Source organism: Diadema setosum, chromosome 12, assembly GCF_964275005.1.
Source record: "Diadema setosum chromosome 12, eeDiaSeto1, whole genome shotgun sequence".
NCBI classification, from domain to species: Eukaryota; Metazoa; Echinodermata; class Echinoidea; order Diadematoida; family Diadematidae; genus Diadema; species Diadema setosum.
The window spans coordinates 10,442,158-10,460,392 of record NC_092696.1 but is presented as its reverse complement, the minus strand read 5'-3'; the positions used below and the strand labels follow the sequence as shown (position 1 = coordinate 10,460,392).

Here is an 18,235-nt window from a genome sequence, read left to right as displayed (position 1 = left end):
ATCTATATCTACCTATAATATTCATCTATGATTATATACTGTCTATCTTTACATCTAAACTGACGTTAACATAAAATGTAACTTTTTTGAACTTTCACCGTTGAAACGGAATCAACTACACCAAAGATCTTTGAGAACATTCCTACCAGGAATTTTTACAGGATGATCTACGTTTTTTGTTACTAATTTGGGTTAACGAATAGCGCTGACACCTGTAATTTGTCTTTTTCAATTCATGCCTCTGGTACTCGGGACCTGTGGTCCAGCTATCTTCAAACTTTTTGTTAAACAGAGATACAGAGAGGGGAAAAAACACGGGATAAAGACTGCTAAGCCAATTCAGGACCATCAGGGTATCTCACTTGTCACATACACACCCATTGAGTATACAGCGGTGTCATCAGGCGAACCACTATATTAGCGGGAAGGATTATTATAGTTTATCAAATAGCCGCTATTGTCTACGTGTTACTCTCATTCCAACTTAGCTGACTGATGTTTGTCTGCGTCAAAAGCTGTTTGTCTATCCGTCTGTCAAACACCCGTGAAAAAAAAAAACCAATATATTGTAACTTGTATGCGGTCATCAAGATTAACCGAAGAGTTTATAATAGTATGGACAGACAGCCCCTCACATGGAAAACAGTGTCAAATTTTACCCACATCACTGGAGACGAAAATGATGGGCATGTCCATGTATTTATGATTATAAGTACATATATATATATATATATATATATATATATATATATATATATATAAGGGAAATATTCTGATGGATATTTTGGAGGTAGTACAGACTTCGAACTTCGTACCCATATGAAAATTATTGATCGCTTTGATCGTTGACTGTGTACGCCCTGGCAAACAAAGTCCATGTAAATACGAAGACCTTTTGAAATCAGTGTGAAGGGGAGAATTTTATAGACAAGTGCTCAATAAGCTGGCTATTATTGTTCCTTCTCCTGCTATCCAGACACAAATCATATTTACCTGTAAAATTGCAATTATCCTATACATTATACTTCATTTCTATTCTGTCACGCATACGCCATTTTCGCTGACAAAGCACCGATTTGATTCCTGTCGAGTGATATAGGGATCTAACAGCGGGAAGGGAAAGAGAAATCCTGTCTCTCTATATCATACAGCTCATCAACTACTCATCCTCATGTCTTCTTCACTTAAAAAGAATTTATTTTTGTAAAGTAAATGATCTCTCCGAATCATGTGCTAAAACTTTCGCTTTCTTCGTCTTTTCCTGTCTCCTATAGCTTCATCCCTCTCGATACCCATCTAGCCTTGTACATACTCATTGAGTAAAACTTCAGAGTGTAAGCACTCACGTAAAGTTGATAAGATTCCAATTTGCCTTTCATTCGGAGGTCTTGAGTTCGAATACCGCCTAGTGCCAGTATACGTTCTCATTCTTATGGTAAATGTTTTACCCACGCCACTCTCAGCCCTGGGGTATTTGGGTAGGTGTTCTGATGTTACACTTACAGTGCTAACAACGAAGAGGCCACAATGAATAAGATATGGTCATCGTAATGACCATATTATTGTTATTTGGAAAGAAACATTGTGTTTTTTGTTTTTTTTTTTTTTGGGGGGGGGGGGGGGGGGGGTTTGCATTGTTTTTGAAAGTTTGCCAAAGCTGATGTCTGATATCTGCCGGATCCATTGTAACCATGGTAACCGTTATGTCATGTCAACAGGTGAAAAGTATCCTGGAGTTGGAGAGAGAGCAGCAAAGCCTCTACTCCAGCCTCAAGAAGTATGCTGAGTAAGTATCGCTCAGACGGCTTCCTCTGGTGTTTTTAATTCAGACGCTTAAACCGTTGTTGTACAATACGATTACAACCGGCCAGTTCTGATATTATGAATGTTCATTTTTTTCAATACACATTGTATACTTTGTGAATTTTTCATTTTTTCTTTGTAATGGTTATTTCGTGTTTTTTTATTTGCATTCTCTTCATTGTATGATTTCTATGTTTTGCTATCATTTCACGGCCATGCTGAAAAACAGCTTATAGCTGATAGCAAGCTTCTTACCGTGGTTAAATAGATAAACTCAAACTCAAACTCAATATTAAAAAAAAAAATAATAATTTTGTGACACACAATTATTTTAAGGACTACACGAGAGAAACAGGAATGGGCGGAAACTATGCGGATAAAAAAGGGGAAAAATCACCGAGAGTGCACAAGCTATGACCATAATAACTCATTTAGTGAGTTCTGGGTAAACATGAGAAAATGCACTTGTCCAAGAGTAGAAGAGCGATGCTGATAGGGGTCATGGCTATGGCAGGGCTCTCTGGAAGAAATAAACCATTAAGCTGACGAGGCTACTTCGGCTTAATAAGTCCAGCTTTTTTGGCAAATTGGAATATTACTCTAGTTGTTGTCTTTGTTCTTCTGTTCTTCATTCTGTTCTTTTTTTTCTCCTTCTATTTATATACATTTTGTTATTATTATTGCTATTGTTATCCTTGTTAGTGTTATCATCATAATAATTATGGTCATTAACATTAGTATCTTTGTCGTCATCATTATCAATATGTAATTCTCAATATAGATTTGGCATTAATTTTTCAACTGATTCGAGAAATGGCTCTTGTAGATCTGCAAGATAGTGTTCTTACTGCTTTAAATGATAATTTGCATGTTATCGGTGTTTTTCTTGATTTGTCTAAAGCCTTTGAACTAATGAATCATGAAATATTGATTCAAAATATTGATTGTTATGGTATTAGAGGTCATCCATTAAAGTGGTTTAGAAGTTATTTGAACAATCGGACACAAGTTACATTATACAAAGATACTTTATCGGATACATGTGATGTTTCACGTGGGTGGAGTCTCCCACGGTTCCACATTAGGGCCATTATTATTTTTGATATCTATAAATGATATGTGTAATATCTCACGTGTGGTTAAAATTTATCTTATATGCTGATGATTCTATTTTATTGATTTCTCATTCTGATTTGAATGTGTTGATAACTAATTTTAATAATGAGTTATTCAATTGTCAAAATAGTTTTATGATAACAGATTAATTGTGAATATTGAAAAATCAAATTATATGTATTCTTTTAAGGGTAAAAAAAAGATTCCAGATTTGGAACTTTGTGATGTAAAAATAAATGATGTAAAATTATCTCGAGTAGAATGTACACAATTTCTAGGGGTTTATATTGACTGCAATTTGAACTGGAAAAAACATATAGCGATGATGAATACAAGAATTTCGAGAAATATTGGAGTAATTAACAGGTTAAAAGGTATTTTACCAACGACGGTTTTGATTTTGTTATATAACAGTTTAATTTCATCTCATTTGAATTATTGTAATGCTGTATGGGCAAATACTCATCAGTCAAATTCACACGACACATTTATCCTTCAAAAAAGAGCAATTCGATTCTGTACAAACTCGCATTATAAAGCTCCGTCAATGCCTTTGTTTCTGAAAATGAATCAATTAATAAGTTTAATATTCTTATGTATATGTTCAAACATAAAATGAACTTGATACCTGAGATGATTTCTGGTATGTTTAAATCTAATGATCAAATTTATAGTTATAATACTCGAATTAGAAATACATATCATTTATTTAAGGTAGATAAGATGTACTAGTATGTAATGCACTCAGACTCACTGGACCCTCATGATGGAATTAACAGATACAGTTACAAATTCTAGAATCCAACTACGTATATTTTTAAGAAGAATCTGAAAAGACATTTGTTAGAAAGTTAGAGTTGCCATTAAATGAAATACACTATGATTATGAATAATTTTGTGGTTTTTGTTTTTTAGGGGTTGATATGACTAAACACTATTACTTAGCTTTATAATGAAAATGTATTTTTTGTTTATGTTTGTCTGTTTTTGTTTTTGTTTTTTGTTTTTGGTAATATTTTTACCTGTCCTATGTCTTGTTCGTAAAGCAATATTGTTTCCTGTTATTCTTTCTGTTGGGAACGACCCTGACAAGACTCCGGTCTTTTGTAATTTCCATGTTTCATTTGTAGTTTTATGTTATGTATGCATGTTCATGTACTCGTTTCCTGTTCTCAGTTTGTCATTGTACAAACTTAATGATATGTTGGTGTTTTTTTTTTAATGAAACAGAATAAGGTTCAAGTTCAAGCACATCATTATAAGTATTTCTTAAAGAAAAAATAATACTAGAAATGATAATAATAATAATGATAATAATAATAATAATAATAATAATAATAATAATAATAATAATAATAATAACAACAATAAGATCTTCTCTATCCAGGGTAGCTTCTTTAGTGTTGCCTCTGCTCTACCAGAGGGCCTTGCCATTATTACCCTACAGCGTTGCCAGGTACCCATTTATACACCTGGGTCAAGAGAGACGCGTGATGCGTAAAAACATTTTGTCCAAGGACGCGTAAACTCTGGACTAGAAGCGAGCTCGGGTCCTCCGATTGGGAGTCGGGAGTCTTATCCATTATCATGATCACAAACTTTACATCCAGGGACCGCGATGTTGCCGCACTTGTAAACGCCATGCGTGATCTTCTGGCCTCGCCGGACCGCGCCGCGCTGTTCGACGACATCCGCCCCTTCGTGTCTGTCAACCAGCAGGTTGAGTATAACAACCTCTGCCCCGTTCCACCGAGGTAAATTACACCTTTTAGGCACTCTCTCCATTACACGATGCCTTTCACCCCCCCCCCCCCCATCAACGCTAGTATCTAACGCTAATGTGCATGAAAGTAATCTCAACTGCTTGTTTAAAGACATTATATCAGAGGAGTTAAAAGTTAATCTGCAAAGAAAGAGAAAAGCTTTACAAGCACAACAATGAAAGTTTAGCTGTATTCTTTAAATTTAACTGCCTGTTATTCACACTGTTACTTCATTAGTTTTATGATTGTTCCGATTATAACTTCAAACTTTAAACAATTTTTTTTTTTGATTTGGAGATAAAAGAAAAAAAAAGACATCAATGAAATGTAACGTGTATATTCAATATTCTTTGATAAACAATCGAAAGGGCAAACTTACAAATAAACCGAAGTATCGATATGTTTGTTTTTAACAAGCGATGGAAAAACAAAAATGCTGAATTACTTTATATCCACTAGTATGGTAAAGTTCTTGTGCTGATTCGTGTATGTGTTTAGTAGATTAGACGTTTGTGTATACAATATTTGTTTGTATTGTGTTTTCCTTTTCTATTGATTTCGTCTTGTTCGTATTAAACAGTAGGAAGGCGAGAGTGGTACACATGACCCGGAGGGGGATGGAGCCTCTTGGCTTTAGGTTCCGGGGCGGCCTAGAGCACGGGGTGGGGCTCTACATCTCAGAGGTCACGCCCAACTCGCAGGCAGACCAGAAGGGGATCAAGGTAGGAGGGTACTTTTCATTGTCTCGGGGATTCCAGTGTTTATCAGTGTGGTTTTTACGTAACATTACTAAGTTTGCCGATCAGCAAAAATACAAACATTCTTGCAGAGTAACTCCTCACCATATTCAAGTTAAGTGTGATAGCCTGCATGGGTGGAATAAATCAAAGAGAACAATGAACAGAACAGAGGAGAGCATAACAGAACGGTACAGTAAAATTGTCATTCAAATCAGTTTTTCCCAACATCACATTTCTTTTTTTTTTTGTTGGAACAGTTACTGAAGGTGATACAATACAATAAACATACAAATATGAAACTATTCGTTCAAAATCATTGTATTATTAGAATTGAGAGAACCGTGTAAAGGGCAAGATTGTAAAGATGTCATGAATGTGGGCCATGCAAAACAGATGTAGGCCTCTCAAATCCTTATAGGTTAAAAAATATCAGTAAATCTGTACATGTAACGTCTTTTCATGATCCTCCTTCCCCTCCCGCCAGCCCGTCCATGCTGAAGAGTTTGTTCGCAAAAACCGATAAGTTCATATTTGCCAAATGGAGATATTTGCGATTAAAGGTCAAGAAAAATAAAGAGAATAATAAGAACATTTTTGCTTCTTTTGACCATAACTTCAAAAATGTGCCTTTATATGTAGTGACCAATGTATCATTTAAAAGGTATTATTTTGCACATTATGACAGAGACCGTACTTCAAAATCTTCAAAAATGGACTTATCGGTTTTTGCGAACAAGCTCTTCTTTTCATACGATGTACTCCATGCATATGTGTTAATGTTATTAAACCCAACAACGTCAGTCTTTCATTTTAAACCTAGAAATGTATCTGCGCAATTCCATTCCCATTTCACCCCGATTCAGCCGGGTGACGAAATACTGCAGGTCAATGGGTTTAACGTCTCCATGGTAACACACAACGAAGCGCTTGCAGCAATGAAACTCAAAAAGATGCTGACACTGAAAGTGAAAAGTGAGTTTACAATATTTGACACCAACTGTTCATACCTACCGTTTACAGCAGCTAGTAATTCATAGTTGTAAAGCCAGAAAGAAAAAAAAAACAAAACAAAGAAAGAAAACACGTACAACTGTCGAACATGCAGCAGTTATTGTCTACTTCGCTTTGTTTGTTTATTTGTTTGTTTTTGTTTATAGAGGTCATCGTACCATTGTAACAACATTTTTTATACCAACGTACAGCTGGTAAAAGAAGGAAGTTTCGTAAAGTCTTCGGATTTGATGATATAAGTATATAATATGTATATATATTTTTGTTTGTAGGCATGTAAACATACACGTGGATCTTGTATGGGTATTCATGAGAAACTCAATACAATGATAATAAGAAGCGCATATCACACACACACACACACACACCCACATACACTCACATTATATACATTAACCTTCAAAGCACATTAAAAGAGCGAAATATAGAAATAAATGACAGTAGACGTTAATGAAGAGAATGGGAGATAATGTTAGATGAAAAATGACAAAAACAACTTATCATTAAGGCTTTCATATTCGTGTTTGTTTGTTTATTTGTGTATGTTTATTTCCCCCGCAAGGCATTGGGCTTGTGCCAATCAAAGACAAGAGTGAGAGCACCGTCTCGTGGCAATTCGTGGAGAGTGGCAAAGAAACATCTGTAAGTTCTTTTCATTATACACTGCAAAAAGTTCGGTGTTAAATATGAAACACCGAGCTGGGGTTAAGTTTCCGGTGCTCATTTATGGTGTTAGATTAACACCTCCGAGTGTCATTTAAAAAGATAAAATTGTTTTTTGAATAGTTTCTTAGTTATTATTCTTCTTGTTGATTTTGAACTTCAACAAGACGATCAAGAATTTGATTTTTGAAGAAAAAAAAGGTGTGAACACACTTACACCATAGTAACACCAGTTGGTGTGGTCTCCTATTGAAGCTGGACGGGTGTTATACCATTGACATTAACACCAGCAATGTCAAATCAACACCATGCGGTGTCATTGTTGAATTAACACCAGCGTAGTGTCAAAAATATCACCAGCTACAGTGTCAAATTAACACCACGAAGTGCCAGGTGAACACTTTTCAACACCATCACAACATACTTTCTACGCCTGTGGGTGTGGTCCTCTATTGATACTTGATCGGTGTTAGATTTAACACCCATGGTGTTAACTGTAACACCGATTTTTTTTTTTTGCAGTATACTTATTAGTGTGTTATTACTTTATTCATTGTAACATACTCTTTACACCTCTCCCTCTCCGTCCCATACACTCTTTAGCTCTGCAGTTCCTTCCTCCCTTCTTTCTCCTCTTTTCCCCTCTCCCTCTCTGTCCACAAGAGAGAGGAATTTCAAATAATGAATTCAATGGCAGGATATACAAACTGGAACAGTGTGTGTGTGTGTGTGTGTGTGTGTGTGTGTGTGTGTGGATGTGGAGCCTAATATAAAGTATAATGGCAAGTGTACAATCAAAGCTTTTTATCCCCTTGCTTGCGCTTTGCATTGCTGAGGTGAGGTCTATGGTGATGAGCAACATGCATATCGTAATTATGTGTATGTGTGGGATCCGAGTGGATTTTATGTGAGTGTATGTGTAGTGTCAGGATGAATCTGATGAAGTTGATGACTACCAAGTTAGTGAAGCAAACCAAAATTTCCCGTTGCAGAAACAGAGCCCAGCCACTCCAGCGGCCATCGACCCCAACCGCAACATCGTTGCCACGGAGCGAACGATCTTCGTTAACCTGGAGGAGGGGGAGAGACTAGGGTGTGGTATCAGCAGCGGAAGGATGAATCGACCCGGCATCTTCATCCACAAGGTCAACCCGGGAACGCTGGCCGAGAAACTGGGATTCCAGGTACTTATATTAAACAGTCTATATACACAAATTCTAGTCAGCGATTGGTCACAATGCATTCACGTGACTATTGCACAAAGGATTGAAATCGTTATATTGCATACTCGCAAACAGTGACGTAACATCAGAAAATATTACGTCATAATTTGACAGACTGCAATAATATGCTGAGGGGGCAAGATTAGAATGAGGTATTTCAACGTAGACCTACAATTAAATGTTGTATTATCTATTATTGTAAATGTAACACTTGACAGTCCCTTGGTATTTATATTTTCCCCTCGACACAACATTTTTCCTCAAGACAACGGCTGTTCTAGTCTACAGGAGTCTCCTTCAAGTCCTGGGACATAAACTCATTTAGTAAAGTCAAACGTTCATTTTTTTTCATGTCCATTACTGGAATAGATCTCAACTGTAGAGTTATTTCCTGCTATCTAATGTGAGTGATTGACCTCCAATGTAAACATCCCCTCAGCTATATTGGGATCCTCGGGATATAGTTGTCAGCAGATCCTTGTGTTAATATGAGGTCAACGCAATGAAGTGGAAGCGATGACAGATTTAAAAAACATCAGAGTATAAGAATCAACTTAGATTATCTCTATAAAGAGATAAACGAGGAAGTCTAGAAATAGACGAATAGAAAAACAGAAGGGTGGATTAATATAAGCAGGTAGATCTGGAGAAGATGAGGGAGGTTTATATGAAATGTAAAAAGTATTCGTTTATGTGAAATAATTGTGGTTTCTTTATTAATACGCTTCTTAATTTTCGCATATGTTACAATATATCAATTCATTCAATCATCATTCGTTCATTCATTCTTTCTTTCATCTATTCATTCATATATTTATTGAATTATCTAATAATGTATTCAACTGATTGATTAGTCATCAAGTCATTTCGTTTCTTCTAATCGTATATAAATACATACATGATATCACAAAATTATGCCTGCATATGCCATGCACAGGTGGGTGACGAGATAACTGCAGTAAATGACACCAGTTTCCGGGACATCTCTCACGCCGAAGCTCTCGTGGCGCTGAAGAGCAGCACCCACCTCAACATCGTGCTCCGATCTTGGCAGGTGCGACACCGTTTGTACGAGATGTGTTTCGTCGTTACTCCTCTCCGATCATGTCAGAAAATAAACGCACAATCTAGAATTCATTTCTTTGATTTAATACAACAATGTAGGCTACTTTCGAATGCCACTTAAGTCCCTTACACCATAAGCTGTTGTTGTTGTTGGTGGTGGTGGTGCTTTTTTTTTTCTTACTGATTTTAAGTTCCTCTTGAATTGTACTAAAAATTCATTTGGGTTGAGAAACAAAGTTCTAGAGATTTTGATATGTTTACTTTTCTATATCTCCTTTGTCTGAATGCCATGTTTTTCCTACCTTTCACTAGTCTGCAAGCAATTTCAATGTTTTAAATGCCCTTTTTGCATGGAAAGTCAAAGCTTAAAAAGACATGACCTACTTGCAGGGCAGTGTCTATGTAATATATTTTTTTGTGGGGATACAATGAATGCCCCAGTTTGCCATGCCATTAATTTCCGCAATTTTACACTTATCTTTATCGTGTAAACTTCATAATCATTTCTGATAACTTGTGAACAAGTTTCTGCGTCATTTGTTTAATTCGAGTTGCATTTCTCTGTCATTAAAGTCTGAAATTTCCAAAGGGAGGGCAAAGGCCCCAGATTCCCCCCCCCCCCATTGCTGCGTACGTTGCTATTGATCTTTTCTTTTTTACTTGAATGGTAGCAAGCAAACAAGCATAACCCTTAAGTTACAATCCCGACAAGCTTACAGATTCACCCTAAAACAAGTCAAAACATAAGATAAAAGAGTGAAAATGTAATATAAAAAAAAAAACTCTAATCATTCTGTAGAGAATATATAAAGGATGGAGGTTACATTCAAGAAAGCTGCTTACTCAGGAAGGAGAAAGTATTTGATATCCTATGATTTTGCTTGCAGGAAGACGCCATACAAATAACTCCTCAATACCAGCCCACGAAGGATGAACCGGAGACTGATAGAAACGCGGAATGGGTGTCTGCGAGTAAAGACGTCCCCAGCGGTTTGGAGGTTGGCTCTCATTGGTCATTTTACAAACCAATCAGTGATGACGATACTGTAAGTGGGTGAACAGAATGATACGCTCCTCCCCCACCACTCATACCACCCTCCGCTTTTTGGCTGCAGAAGGCAGAGCCATTATTGTACTGATCAGCGCTCCTTTCATCATACATTGTGTGCATTCGTCTTGCCAATGGTGAATGAGAGAGTGAAGGAACGTCCTTTGTTGGGTTAGACCGCATTTCCTCGTACGTACGTTTCAAAGTGTCTAAGTTACCAACTGAGAGATGCCATAAGAGGACTACCGAAGATACAATGGCGGTGCTGAGCGGTGTGCAGGGAATGACGCTAAACTCCTCTATCAGAATTTTCGGGTCAGTTCGAATAACACCTGTCAACAGGGACGGAGATAAAAGCTTTTACAGACCTTTAACCCTTTGAGTGCTATAGAGTGCCAGTCGGCACAGAAAACCCTATAGCACTGTACACACTTTTTGAAGTCCCTGGCACAAGGGTTAAATTGTTACAAAAGCTTTCTCGCTATGCAATCGGTGCCTTTCATATGTAGATTTCTTTTAATTCTCAGAGGTCGTGCATGCACATTTTTTTCCCTGATATGATTAACCGAAATTTGGCTTTGCAATATTGCATGTTAATCCAATTATTATTTTTTAACATTCAGTAAATGCGAGTGGCTGCTTGAAACGGTTTTTATCATTCTGTTCAACCGCTAACAATCATCACTGGCATCAATGACATATATTTTTAATTAACTCTTTCTCTGATCCTGTCAGTTGAATCATTGAACACCTTAATTGAGTTTCCTTTCCTTACTCATAACAGAAATATGACGACTAAGCTTTAATTTTCAACTTAGAATTCAAAGAACACAAAATATTTACCCTCAGTAGAGGCCCTCAAAGCAGAATAATGATGATAATTTGATTTTCTGCATGAAAAAAAGAAAAGTGATGTCGTTACCATAACCATGCACGTAATTGCTATTATGTTTGATTCCTCGAAAAGAATACCAATAAATTAAGAGAGAGAAAAAGACCCTACGTCTTGTACTTTCGTCTCAGACATTGACATTGCTGGTACTTTGTTCCTGTATGACTATAGGGCAATTTCAAACTGTAAGGGTAGAGCATGTCTGTTGTGTTTGTTTTTATTTACATACACATCTCACATCTCACATCTTATATGGCTGTGCATTTTTTCATCTAGATTATGAAATTAGTTTTGAAGAAAGAAGTTGATTCAAGTGACTATGCCAGAAAGGAAAAATGTAATACGCTGAATGGAGTGAACAAGTTTATTACCAAGGCAAAGTCCAGGTTTGACGAATCAGAACTCTCGCGTTTTTGTTTTTGTTTTGCATTTAGCTTGAAATTAAGCGCACCTCTCGCCTTCCGTATATTCAATGTAATGGCTCCTGGAGAGATACACCAGTAAAATGAGGTCTTCTATAGATGTCTACATTTCAGTGGTCAAAGTGCTATACACAGATTTGTACATTTGTTTTCATGTGAATTAAACTCAGAAACCTGAGAAAACCGAGAAATCTGAGAAACCTGAGAAACCGCCCGTGAAATCTAAAGAAGATGAGAACTTACCGGAATGGTGGACCAAGGATCCCTACACTATGGTGGGTCAAGCTCATATTCTTTTCTTCGTCTCCTTCTCCTTCTCGTTCTTCTTCTTCTCCTCCTCCTCCTTCCCCTTCTTCTCCTCCAACTCTCTACCTCCTTTTCCTCCTCCTCTAACTTCAACTCTTCACCCCCTTTTCCACCAGCTCCCAAGTAATTCTCTTTCATTTGCCTCCTCAATTCTTTTCGTTATTCTTTCTATTATCATTATGACTGTATACATCATTTATCTGTTTTTTTGTGCGTCTATTCTTTTTTTTTGTTGTCCTGTTGATGTCCTCGGGAGAACGCATGAACCAAGATTTTCGGATCTTAAACATTAACTCTCTAAACAATATTCCTCAAAGGATGAAATATAGTTATCTGGAAGATAGTTAATTGGATATTGAATGTGTTGATCTGCACTCTAGTACATGCACTTTTTGAAAGATTATAGAGAGGAAATCATACGGAGACCCGTAAGTTCTTTGCATAATATCGCAAAATGTAACGTGAGTCATTCACCCATCAAGCTTGATCATTGTGACTTGTCAGTTCTGATAGGGCATGAAGAATCAGTCAGTCACTGTTACATAATCCCCTGTTTCGTTCCATTACACAATAGTTCACCACGAGGCAGATAGACGGGCGAGAGCTGCGTTCCGTGGAGATTGTCAAGGACGGTCCGCTGGAGATGTTCCTCGAGGGGGGCGCCGGTACACCCTTGATGGGCAAAATAGTGATCGCAGAGATGATGGAAGAGGGTGCGGCCTTCAGAAATGGTACGCCGCTTTCATTTTGTTTATGTGCGTTGTGTGGTGTTGAGGGAAACGCCTATATTACAATGTGATTATCATTCCCATTTCACTTAAATTGCAATTACACTCAAAGTGTAAATTTCACAGGAAATAATACCTACTTACTATATTTACCGTCCTTGCTTATCTACTACCGTAAAGGATAATAAAACGAACAAAATGCCCATTTGATGAGATTCTTACGTCTTGTTATTATTATTGCAACTGATTGACAAATTGCCCTACATAGACGTAAATATTTACCTCGATTTAGGGCAATTTGTCAATAAATTGCAATAAACTGCTCGGTGTTTCAAAACATTGGAGTGACATGTCACATTAAGACTTATGATCCTTTTGACGATTATTTCTGTGGATAAAAGTATTGATTTTTTTTTATTGCATATGAAACATACCCTGGTTTATACGTGAACACACAATAATGTCTCTTGAAGACGTAGTGCATGTGTTTTTCTAGGAAGCCTCTTGCAGTACGTTAAAACGAGCACCTATCCTGGTTTAAAGTTTTGTATCAATTCAAGCTATATCATCTCAAGTTTTAAAAAGAATATATATGTCTATCATTAGCGGTTTTTAACTGGCTGACATAATTGCTTACATTCCATTATTTCCTTAACTGCCTCTTAGGTACAATCTTTAAAGGTGATCAGATCTTGATGGTGGAAGGAAAGAAACTCATTGACGTCACACTGGAAGAAGCCCAGGAGACTTTCAAGAGTCATATGAAGGGCGCCCTCGATGTAAGTTTGTTCATAGTTTCGTAATCATGAATATTGCATTTTGTATTATTGCATTGTGCACCACTAAGTATATTGTGTAATAATTTTCTTATTGCTGTTGCATTATCGGTTCTTGTTGTTTCAGATAATTGTCAGTAATACCTTGTCTTGTTACCAAACAACTCTTCCTATTGAACAGAAATTGTTTTACGCCAGAGTTGTAAAGAATCGCTTGTTAGATTTAGTGTAGGCGTATATTATGTTCTTTGCTTTGTTTGAATCATTTCCAGCTTCCTGTAAACGCGTATGCTGATCTGATATCAGATTTTCAATGACGACCATATTTGTTTATTCATATATTTGTTTTTGTTTTTTTTTTTGTTTTTTGCATTTGCCTGTGTCCCAGGGATCAGAGAAGCTCAGACTCATCACCGCTATGGCACCAGCCAAGAATTACGAAGACGAAGTGTAAGTATTCTTCCGATTTGTCTCCGAAGAGTTCCAAATTCGACTTTCACTTCTTTCTAGCTGCCGAGCACTTAATCAATTCAATAAAGGTTAACATTGCTATAATAGTAGTTGTTTTCAACATTATTATCATCATTATGATATGGCATCATATTTTGATCTTATGCTTGTAAATGTATCTAGAAGTCGTATAATCACTGTACAGTGATAATAATGTACATATATTTCATAATTCATATACATTATGTACATATATATGTATATACATATATTATATATATATGCATATATATGTATATATATATATATATATATATATATATATATATATATATATAATACATATATATTTCATGCATTATTTACAATTTTCATTTGTTCATACTGTAGGACTTTCTTTTAGACGACGTCGACGAGCCATTAGCTGTATCACCACCTCTACGATCTTGGTATGAATGAAATCGAAACTTCATCTCATGACCTGAAGCAATGGCCATCGCCTCACAGTTTTACTGGAGCAGTCTTTGACTGTCCGGATTTCAGTTTTCAAGCTTGTACAGAAGCATGTGATTCTATCACAATTATACAAACGCCATGATGCTAATCACACGATTACACTATATTGCGCAGTATAATATGATGTTACGATAATTGCACGCGTGTATAGCATATAACACCGAAAAGCATTTTGTATGGTTGACATTCCCAATAAAGTTGAGCGGGAGGGGGGGGGGGGGGTGAGGAAAATTTTTTTCCGTGCGAAAGATTAACCATGCGTCGTTAGCCTTCAACATAAAAAATATAACTCTTGGCAGAAATTATAATGTCTTCGCTCAGCTAATTGTTGAGATATCAAAGATGCCCTTAAGCCGTCAATGTCTACTACTAGTAACTGTTGAATGCTTGATAAGATGAACAACGCTAATTGATGTATGGTCGAAATGATCAAAATTTCGTTCAAAATGTTACCAATGCGCTGCCGTTTATGAAAATAACCCATCTCCACGGAGGTTCACTTGTTATAGTAATATTTTTCATAAACTTAAAGGAGATTGGTTGAGTTAAAACCCAATTTGCGTAGTCCATCGAGTACATTACATAGCAGGAGAGTTCTGTTCTCTTTCAATAGCGCCCCCAAGAACGGAACTTGGAAAATGCGAAAAAGCACTGTTTGCCGAATTTTATTATGATAGCAAATTTCTCTGTACTCACTTCCGTTAAAGAATCAGAGGATGACTGCGTAAACGTTCGTATATATATTAGCAAGGATGTTTTTCAGTGTAATGATGTTGATCGTACGATCATTCAAGACTTTGGTATGGGAGGCTAGACAGAAAACGATTGCGTAATTGAATTACATAATGGATTTTCTTTATCAAAGATTATTAACCAAAACGCTATATTTTAAACGCGCATTCTGCTTCGTTGTTTTCAATGTTTGTTTTACAAAGTAATGATAATGAAAGTTAACCTTCATATGCACTCTAAGATGTATTTCCAATAAATAGAGGTACATTTCAAATCGACATTTCTTTGCCGTTTTAGATTGTGTCCATGATTTTAGTATCTCTCGCGGGTACGCGCCTGTAAATACACTGTATCATAATGGCATGCGTGTAAACAAGCGCGTCTCAGTGCACACGACGAACACTCGGACGAACTCGCGTGCCTGCGAACAAACAACATATTACAAAATCAACACACAGGTGTAGACTTTACTATAACAAACAAAACATAACGTAACTGACAGATTACACGTTGTCGGTGAGGTGTCTTAGTTCTGTTTAGTTTGCGTGTGCGTCCGTGTCAACAATTTGTAGACTTGATACTGCTTGTCACCAATTACTAGCTTAAAACTCAATTTTTACTTGCATGACAGGATACGTTGCGGACATAACTCCTACATGTAGCGTGGTGGGCATATGATCTGCACAGATCCGGACACTCATGCATGCTTTAGAAGCAGTCACACAGAATGAGACTTGTTGAAAATCCAAATAGAGGATGAAGAGGAATTTTATTGGTTCTAGGGAAATTTATGACAATCCTCTTTTCTTATCGGATGTACAAAACTCGTGAGAGGTCAGTTGATATTCTGTGCATTTCAGTCTGGAGGCGACAGCCAGGAGTTTGTCTTTTGTATTTTGCTTGTTGCACGGATTTTCCTTCGATTTCTATCAGGCTAGACACAAATATAGTTCATTCCATCGCACGGGTATTACAACATTGTATACTTCTATGGGGAAAGAAATATAATATCATGCTACACTGCGACAACCATTCAATCACTTGATCTCGACTAGCTGCCGATATGCGACGAACTCCACGAGTGATAATTCCCGGTCTCTGCCCGCCTCTACACCCACGTCCATCACCGTCACTTTATCCACAGCCCTGAATGGCCAGTCTTGACACTTACCCACATGTACATGGCGCACCTGTCACATCGGATATGACGTCACAATACAACACAATAACCAGTCGCCTCCGAAATAGTGCGGTTGGCCTAGTTGGCTGATACAAGACATACCCAATGCCCCGCAGGCAACTTGTTAAAAAACATCTCGCAATGAGTGAGCAACAAGTACTGAATTTACTTTTGTACCAATTTAATAAAGGATAAGAACTCTCGACTCCATTCAATGCATGGAAAAAAGTGTTGAGATGGGAAAAGGTGTATTTTCGCTTTGGAAGGCAAGATGAAGTGCTCACCTTTGGGTTAACCACAGCCCAATAGGTTCAAGAAGGTTAGCTGAATTCTTAATGCCAGAGTACGTGGATTTCTGAGTGTAATTTTCTAAATGGATACCGGTATTGATTAGCTGCATTCATTTCACGGACATACCGTTTAAGTATAATGCGCACTGTCAAATACAAGAAAAAAAAAAAAACATTGTCGCATGATGGGGGCGGTTGTGCTCTTTTTGCAGTCGTGGAGGTCAGGAGTCCAGATTCTTGGAGGATGCTTACTGCCTTGTACAAGATGTTTTTCACCCGGAATGTCCCTCTAGACCCAGGGGTGTAAATCGGCACTAAGCAATATACAGTATATTAGGGTAATAATAACCATTTAATCAAGACTGCCCTGCAGCAGAGCAATGTTTAATGAATGCTCCATTTGATCAAGTGTACATTAGGAAAATTTGCTTTCAGGTCTGATGAATAGGGTCTGAAAACATTTGACGGATTCGTCAGGCCACCACGACTTTCAGGTTTACTGGCTATCAAGCCCTAGTTAAACAAGCAAAACAACTTGATCATCTAACAGGATAAGCCCGGAGACATGGCTTTGTGCTGGGCAATAGTGGGGGTTTCCTGACGTAAAAGTCTGTTGGTGTGAGCTTATAATGTAAAAGTGTTTCAATCTTTATACATCAGAAAACACTATCTTCAGAGAAGAAAAAATATATAAAGAAATAAATAGAGTGAAATAACAGCTCCAAAAATTAAAAGTTCGCTGTACATAACTAGTGATCCAAATAAACTGAAAATAAAGTTAACTGTTTCTCTCTCTTAATCTTTTACATGTTTGAGCACTGAAATAGTATGGAGTTACAGTTTCCAACGATTTCACTAGATACATATTTACTTCCACCGTTCCCCGCCAACAGCTTATGGTACAAAAATGTAATGATAATAATAAGTCTCATTTGCACTAACAGTCAACAATAACTCTTTTTTTATGCCACAGTTTTCTTTCGGATCCTCTTTAATCTAAGCACATTACTGAAAACACATCTTATTCAGTCGTCACAATGCTCTACACAAACGTAAAATGGACAGAATTTTATCCCTGTTATAATGGTAGCAGCATGCTCAAAAAGTGGAATAGCAAGGCTACAAATAAATCAACAACAAAAAAGATGGTATCGTAGAATTAGCTGTACATTACCATAAATGAATAATATCAACACAACATTTACAGGAGTATCGTAGTAACCAAAGAGATGCCTAACTTAAAGCAAAATTATATACATTAATGCCAAACGCTCATTACTCATGGCTCGGGTCAAGACTTTACTTTGCTCGACACAGATGACATTTCAAGCATTTTGGTGAAGCTCAGTATTTATTTGTAATTTGATCATCCGTAAAATACGCCCTGCAGAGAATGAGATTGTGAGCTTTTTATCCAAGAAAGTTTGGCATAAAGACAGAGTATCATGGTACCATTGTGCTTCAGAGTTCACTTAAATGCTCTTCTTGATGACCGCAATAAAATCAACCAG

At 37.0% G+C, this 18,235-nt stretch overlaps 1 protein-coding gene across 1 annotated transcript; it reads left to right on the top strand.

The window, feature by feature from the left end:
- Window positions 1-1,691: 1,691 nt before the first annotated feature.
- Window positions 1,692-14,708, top strand: LOC140236351 (harmonin-like). Its single transcript, XM_072316307.1, has 13 exons — window positions 1,692-1,786; window positions 4,530-4,673; window positions 5,263-5,404; window positions 6,286-6,394; window positions 6,996-7,075; window positions 8,089-8,280; window positions 9,257-9,373; window positions 10,272-10,382; window positions 11,917-12,021; window positions 12,627-12,783; window positions 13,447-13,559; window positions 13,945-14,006; window positions 14,397-14,708. Exons 1-13 carry the CDS (start codon window positions 1,692-1,694, stop codon window positions 14,407-14,409), a joined length of 1,440 nt encoding a protein of 479 aa, XP_072172408.1. The 3' UTR covers window positions 14,410-14,708.
- The last annotated feature ends 3,527 nt before the right edge of the window (window positions 14,709-18,235 follow it).

Coding starts and splice junctions, on each gene's coding strand:
- LOC140236351 (XM_072316307.1), top strand. CDS start 1,692: ATGGTAACCGTTATGTCATGTCAACAGGTGAAAAGTATCCTGGAGTTG. Junction 8,281..9,256: donor CCGAGAAACTGGGATTCCAG/GTACTTATATTA, acceptor TGCCATGCACAG/GTGGGTGACGAGATAACTGC. Junction 13,560..13,944: donor ATATGAAGGGCGCCCTCGAT/GTAAGTTTGTTC, acceptor CCTGTGTCCCAG/GGATCAGAGAAGCTCAGACT.